We start from the raw sequence: 8039 nt of genomic DNA on the forward strand, positions 1-8039 counted from the left end.
ATAAAACAAACCTTAATAACATTATTACTTCTCAATAAATGGTGGTGGAACAACTGGATATCTATAAGCAAAAACAATGAACCTCAACTAATACAAAAATTAACTCAAAATGAGTCCCAGGCCTAAATGTAAAACTATAAAATTTCTAGAAGAAAACATAAGCAAAACCTTTGTTACCTTGAGTTAATGTTAGAAAAGAATTTCATAGGTGACATATAAGGTACTATCAATAAAAAGAAAGGATAAACTTGAACTTCACCAAAATAACAAACTTTTGTTCTGTGAAAGATATTATTAATAGCATAAAAAGACAAGCCACAGTCCTGGCTGGGTTGCTCAGTGGTTAGAGTTTCGGCCAGGGAACCAAGGGTTGAAGGTTCAATTCCCAGTCAAAGGCACATATCTCAGTTGCAGGTTTCTCAGCCCCAACAGGGGTGCATGCGGGTGGCAACCAATCAAAGTGTCTCTCTCAAGTCAATGTTTCCCTCTCATCCTCCCTCCCATTCTCTCTAGAAATCAGTGGAGAAAAAAAAACTCCTCCTGTAAGAATTAAAAAAAAAAAGACAAGCCACAGACTAGGAAAAAAATATCTGCCAACAGATTTATATTTAGAATATATGAAGAACTCTCAAAACTCAATAAGGAAACCCAATTTTTAAAATGTGCAAAGTATGTGAAAAGACACTTCACCAAAGATAATTTTTAGATGGTGACTATGTACATGAAAAGATACTCAGCATCATTAATAATTAGAGAACGTGTATTAAAACCACAATGAGATAACACACCTATTAGAATGGCTAAAAAAAAAAAAATTAGTGGTGTGCTGGTAAACGTTTAGCAAATGAGTCTTAGGGAGAGAAGACCCTGATTTTTAGCTTTTGTGTATTTCTGTGGCATAAATATGCCCCCACTGTGGCTGATTACCTCTCACAAAACTGTAAAGTTGGGAAAATATGTACTTTCACCATACAGACAGAAAAGACATACAACCTCAAGAACATAGAAAAAAGTAAAATGTACTAAAGGAATTAGGAAGTCATTAAGTTTAAGATATTTACCTTTGTTTTCAATATAATTTAAGCATACATTTATATAATTTTTAACAACAGCTGTATGAATTAACCAGTCTACAAAATTACTGAAAATTGAACAATCATCTTTCGAGCCAGTATAAACTAGCCTCTAGCTCGCCATTGCCTAAAATAAAAACTTACACTACCAAGTGCTGACAAGGATGTGAACTGGAATTCTTATTCATTGTTGATGGGAAAGCAAAATGATACAGCTGTTTGTGTGGGAAAACAGTTTGGCAGCTTTCTCTCTTAGAATCTCTTATAATTTTGTATAATTTCAGAGATCAAATGAATGAAACCTGACCAGAGACTGAAATCGATATATCCAGCTTCATCAAAGGTTCTTTGGGGCTAGTCTTCAGGACTCAAACACTCAATAATATATACAAAGCATGACTCTCTGACTAGGGGTAAGATTTGATATGAAAATAACTTTTATGATACCAGGAAATACAGTAATATGCTTTTTTCTTGAAGTATCATGAATTTGTTTTAATGAACCCACAGATAACTGATTTTCAAAACAATGTCCTATTGAATTCGGTCTCGAGTTATACTACTGTATACTACATCCATTAACTCATGAGACTAAAAAGCAAATGACTTCACCTCCTTGCACCTTACCTCCATTGAACCTTTTTGGGAGAAAATTTGGCAGCTTCTTACAAAGTTAGTCATATATTAACCATACAACTCAGCAATCCTACCTCTAAGTATTTATACAAAAGAAATGAAAACTGCCCTAGCTGGTTTTTCTCAGCGGATAGAGCATCAGTCTGTGGACAGAGGGATCCCGGGTTCGATTCCGGTCAAGGGCACATGCCTGGGTTGCGGACTTGATCCCCATTGGTGCAGGAGGCAGCCAATCAATGATTCTTTCTCATCATTGATGTTTCTATCTCTCTTTCCCTCTCCCTTCCTCTCTGAAATCAATAAAGATATTAAAAAAAAAGAAATGAAAACTGTGTTCCTACAAAATCGTGTACATAAATGTTTATATTGGCTTTACTCTTTAATGCCAAAAACTGAAAACAACAGAAATGTCCTTCAACAACAAACTGTGCTTTATACAATAAATTCAGCAATAAAAAAGCATTATTGGTACATGCAACAACATTGATAAATCTCAGATGCTTTAGCTTAAAGAAGCTAGACTAAAAGTTTCATACTGGCCCCACTGAGCAGTGGTTAGTGTGTTGGCCCTCACATCGAAGGGCTGCAAGTTGTTTTTTTTTTTTTTTTTTTTTTTTTTTTTTTACTAAGCATCAACTTTTTTTTTAAATTAAATTATTTATTGTTGAAAATGTTACATGTCTTCTTTCCCCCGCCCCCCAGTGACCTCTTCCCAGCCACTCCCTCCCCCCATCACATGCCCTCAATCCCCTACCGTCTGTGTCCATTGGTTATGCTTATATGCATGCATACAAGTCCTTTGGTTGATCTCTTACTGCCCCCACGCCCCCGCCTTCCTTCTGAGGTTTGACGGTCTGTTCAATTTCTGTCTCTGGATCTATTTTTGTTCATCAGTTTACATTGTTAATTATATTCCACAAATGCGTGAGATCATGTGATACTTATCCTTCTCTGACTGGCTTATTTCTCTTAGCTTCATGCTCTCCAGGTCCATTCATGCTATTGTGAATAGTAAGAGTTCTTTTTTACAGCAGCGTAGTATTCCATTGTGTAGAGGTATCGTATTTTTTAATACACTCATCTGCTGATGTGTTTCCAAATCTTAGCTATTGTAAATTGTGCTGCTATAAATATAGGGGTGCATATATTCTTTCTGATTGGTGTTTCTGAGTTCTTGGGATATATTCCTAGAGGGTCGCATATTTTATTCTCGGCCAGTTTGGCGCATTGCGGGAAGCAACCAATTGATGTGTCTATCTCATATAGATGTTTCTCTTTCTCTCCCCCTATCCCCTTCCGCCATTTCTGACAATCAATGGAAAAAATATCCTTCAGTAAGGATTGAAAAAAAGAAGTCTCATGCTGTATGATTCCATTTATATGGCATTCTGAAAAAGACAAAACTACAGAAGAAAGCAGAGAACAGATCAGTGGTTGCCAGTGGAAAGGGTTAACTACATGAGAGAATTTTGGGGGGTTGATGGAAGTGTCTGTATCTTGACTGAAGTGGTAGTGAACTTTACTAAATTGAGATAAATGTCATCTCAACTAAAAACCATCATCATGGGAGAAAAAACACAAGAATTCAATTTCATAGGAGAGTGTGCATTTGTAAAATTAACATTAAAAAATAATTTCATCTTTTTAAGAAAAGTTTGCAAAAAAAACTGAGCATCTCTGCCTCAAGCAACTTCAGAGAATAACATCTTTATAGGTACTAAAAACAATCCTATATAATAAAAGCCCAGTGACCATAACGGTGTAACAACCAGAACAACTGCTCGACCAGTTGCTATGAGGTGCAATGACCACCTCTAAGTCCCTTCCCCCCGGCCCGCAGGCTCTGATCGCCGGATGGCAAATGGGGAACTAGGGTGGGTGGCAGCGGGGCAAGACTGGGGACTGGCGAGCGGGGAGGAACAGCCGACCTCTTCGTCCCTCTCCCCGGCCTGCAGGTTCCAATCGCCAGATGGCGAACGGGGAACCGGGGTGGGTGGCAGTGGGGCAGGACTGGGGACTGGTGAGCAGGTAGAAGATGGTCCTGATCGCAGGCTAGGCCTAGGGACCCTACCCAAGCACAATTTCATGCACTGGGCCTCTAGTTCATTCTAAAATCCTTAAATTTAATGGCTTCAAGGGAAAGTGGTCATAATTTTCCATGCTGTTGCCTTTAAATATGTGGTAATAAAATGTTTTTTCTCTGAAACATACATAATTCATAATAAAGTTTTCCAAAAAATAATACATTTAAATTTGAAGACCTATCTAAGATTACAAAAGAGAAGAAAATAAATTACACACTCTTACCCTATTGTGCTGGGACAAGAGATACTAAACTTTAGTTCCTCTTTATCAAGAGTTTCTAATGCCCCGGCTTGTGTGGCTCAGTTGGTTGAAGTATTGCCCAACCCCCTACACCAAAAAGTTTGTAGGTTCAATTCCGGTCAGGGCACATACCCTAGGTCAGTGATGGGCAACCTTTTGAGCTTGGTGTGTCAAACTTCGCCAAAAAACTGAGCATAACTCGGGTAGTGTGTCACTTTGAGGAAAAAAACTAACTCCAAGACTCTAGTTGCAAATGTTTCATCCTCAGGAGCAGCAAATGTTTCATCCTCGGCATGCGGCCGCGTGTCATCAGAAATGGCTACGCGTGTCATTGTTGACACGCGTGTCATAGGTTCGCCATCACTGCCCTAGGTTGTGGGTTCTATTCCTGGGCAGGGCATGTACAGAAGGCAACTGATCAATGTTTCTCTCTTCCTTCCCCTCCCTCTAAAAAAATCAATAAGCATATCCTTGGGGGAGGATTAAAAAAAAAGTCTCTACTTACTCTTAATGTCACCCACTTTCCATGTTCCAAAGATCATTTCTATGCAATTAAGTCCCTCCAGTCTTCTACAGTATCTCCATACTATATGCATGTTTCATTTACACATGTATCACCCGGTACTACAGGTTTTTGGTCACATAGCTATGTTTATTAATACTGACTCCTGTTGGTTCATACACTCCATGAGGGCAGAGACTATATTTCAACACAGAGTCTGGTTTAGTGTTCTCATTCAATAAATTTATGAGACTCCCAAATCTACATCTCTAGCCCATAAACCATTTCTGGCTATCTAATGTTATCTTCATTGGTGTATCTTACCCCAAGTGAAATAAACTCAAAATTTCTTCTAAAAGTCACCTGAAGAGAAGGATTAAAATCCTAAAATGTCTACCTTTTAATCTGCTGTTGCATCCATTTCCTTCTTTTCTTTTTTATTTGCAAAACACTAGAGCACTTAAAAGTCCCCAAAAGGAAATACAGCTTATAATTCTTTTACTCAACTCTAAAGACGACAATTAAACAGAATGAATAGTGCTCACAGTATTCTAGTTTACATCAGTGAACTTTCTCCTGATCCTTGCTAGCGGATCCTCTGTTGCCCTCAAAGAAAATACAGAATCCAGCAAAGACATTAACATATATATAAGGTAGCTAGCTGTACAGTTATGTATAAAGGTCTAAAAGGATACTAACCCCAAAAGGCAATTTGTTTTGCAAGATCATTTTTACTAATTCTTAGGAGATGCTGATTTTGACGATCCAGCAAACATTTACTAAATGCAGATGTTCAAGATTTTTGTGAGGAACACTTAGATGATCAAGGCACTGTCTTTAGGCCCAAGAAGCATATAATCTGAGGGGAGGCAAGTTTTGGCTGGTACCTACAAATACAATTAGCAGAAACCCTTCCCGGAAGTTCCCAGTTTCAGGTAACCGAATTTCACATAACAGATTATTTTACAGTAATTTACAACTGATTTGGTGCAGAACTGAACAAGCCAAGAAAGCTTACTTTAAAAAAAAAATAAACAGTTTATAAGAAAGTACAGCCTGAGGTAAACAATGCTCTGGAAAATGTGTACATTTTCATACACATATGCACACTTAAAATTGGGCTATGAGGTGTGTGTACTCTCATCAAATGCAAAGCAATTCAAACGTGAACTTGGGGTGTGTGTGTGTGTGTGTGTGTGTGTGAGTGTGTTTTATGTAAGAGACCCAATCCAGTTCAGTTCATAGAGGGTGTTTCCTTTGACAAAAAACAGGAACACTTGGTTTCATAGATCGCTGACCATGCGAGAAAAGAGGAAAAGGGAGTGATGATCTGTTTTTGTTTCTATAACTTAAAACACACACACACACACCAAGTTTCCTGGACTACTCCCTCCCTTCAACTTTATATTTTATAAACACTATAATCCTTAAAAAAAATATTGGAACTAAAGAAGACAACACCGGTCAAACGCATTTTACCCACCAGATAGTTTGAAAAAGAGGCACCAGCTTCACGGTTCCGGAAGGGCCGTGACTGGGGAAAGCGCGCCCACACGCTCCCCGGAGAGGCTGGGTCACTCGGCGCTCACTGCACCGCTCTCCCCTCTCAGGGGCACCCCGTCCCCGGGGAAGGGAAAAGCAAGCACCTCCCCACAGGGCTGCGGAGGTCGCCCGGAGAGCGGTGAGGTTCCCCGGGGCCCAGGGGAAGACCTGCTCCGCTCTGGAAGAAGAGGTGCAAGTAACCCCTAGGAAGACCAGCTCAACAGGAAAAGGGCGCCGCGATGCTCCGTCCAGTCCCTGCCCTTCTGGGGATCAGGTCAGACCCCCAGCCGGTCGGCGGGTCGGGGAAGGCCTAACCGCCCAGACCAACTCCTGCGCACTGACAGGTGCCTGAGGTGGGGCCCCGGTCACAGGCGCCCTCCCGACCAGGTCCCTGGCAAGCCCGGGAGGGGGGTGGGGGGTGGGACAAGTTCATGCAGGGAAAGGGCTCCTGACGGTGAGATGAGCGACGGCGCGCAGCACCTCCGGTGACGCGGTCTCACCTCGAGGGTGGTGACAGTGCTGGTGAACAGGTCCTCGCCATCCTCCTGCTCCTCAAAGTCGGCTGGCTTCCCGTCCCCCAGCGGAGGAGGCTCCCTCTCCGCCGCCATCTTCGCTCGCCCGGAGGACTGCGCGAGGGGCCTCCCGGACCTGTCACGTGAGCACGCACGGCGGGGCCGGCGCGCGGGCCGCCGGCTCCCGGGCCCGCCCCTCCTGGCCCCGCCCAGCCGCGCACGCCCCGCCCCCGGCCTCGCCGAGGCGCCCCGCGCTCAGCCCCGCCCACTTGCCTCGTTCCACCTCCGCGCTGGGTTTCGGGGCCTTTCACCGCCCACCGACTGTACTGGCTTCTGTGCAAGAAGCTGGAGCTTGGGTTACCCCATCACCGCCCTAGCAGGAGCAGGCCCAGCGACTTCTGCTGGCATTCCCAGTTTCCAAGCCCCCTTTAGGAAGTGGGAGTGCTTCCGTGCCGCTGGCATTGGACCCAGACTGAGGGCAAGACTGAGGACTGATGGATGGGAGATATCGCTCTACTCTCCAGGGTGTCCAAGCGAACTTTCTTTCTTTTTTTTTTTTTTTTTTTAACATATTTTATTGATTTTTTACAGAGAGGAAGGGAGAGGGATAGAGAGCTAGAAACATCGATGAGAGAGAAACATTGACCAGCTGCCTCCTGCACACTCCCTACTGGGGTTCCCCCCCCCCCCCCCCCCCCCCCCCCCCCCCGCAACCAATGTACATGCCCTTGATCAGAATCGAACCTGGGACCTTTCAGTCCGCAGACCAACGCTCTATCCACTGAGCCAAACCGGTTTTGGCCAAGTGAACTTTCTGATGTGAAGGAAACGCTCCCGATCAGCGCGGTCCAACAGAATAGCCACTGACGGAGTGTGACCACTTATCCCTTGAAATGTGACTAAGTGTGATCGAGGGACTGAGCATTTGATCTTATTTAATTTTAATTAATTTTAATATAAATAGCCACAGGTGGTCAGAGGCTGCCTACTGGATATTCCAGTTCAAGAAAACAAAAAGACCCTGAATGGGTTGCTGCTGGTCTGATTCCTGGTTGCAGGGCTCGAGCCTGCGTGGGAGGCATGCAGAAAGGCAGCCGATGGATGTTTCTCTCTCTCTCTCTCTTAAAAAGTCCATAAAAACATAAAATGAAATAAAAAGATCCTGAATAATTTGTTGTCAGAAGGTTATGCCAGTTTCATCATGAGCCACACGTTACCGGGGTTGGCAAAAGTAGGTTTACAGTTGTTCATAGGGGAAAATAGTACAATAATTAATAAATAATAGTACAAGAATTAACTCCGTGTTTTTCGTACTCATGACTGTACACTTCCTTTTGCCAACGCTGTATTTTTCCTCAATAAATAGAAAGCTGGGAAAAAAATGACAATTAGGGAAATAAGTGGATGATTGGTAAAGAGCGTCATACTCAATTCCCTCACTCAATTACT

At 42.7% G+C, this 8039-nt stretch overlaps 1 protein-coding gene across 1 annotated transcript in view; it reads right to left on the bottom strand.

Annotated features, from left to right (window-relative positions):
- SNX2 (sorting nexin 2) overlaps nt 1–6736 on the bottom strand; it is a 45613-nt gene extending 38877 nt beyond the window's left edge. Inside the window, exon 1 of the mRNA XM_079783892.1 lies at nt 6579–6736. Coding sequence (XP_079640018.1) covers nt 6579–6686 — 108 coding nt within the window. The 5' untranslated portion in view covers nt 6687–6736. The remainder of the gene's footprint in view (nt 1–6578) is intronic.
- Between the last annotated feature and the right edge of the window lie 1303 nt (nt 6737–8039).

The sequence above is a fragment of the Cnephaeus nilssonii genome (assembly GCF_951640355.1).
Source record: "Cnephaeus nilssonii genome assembly, chromosome: 2".
Lineage (NCBI taxonomy): Eukaryota > Metazoa > Chordata > Mammalia > Chiroptera > Vespertilionidae > Cnephaeus > Cnephaeus nilssonii.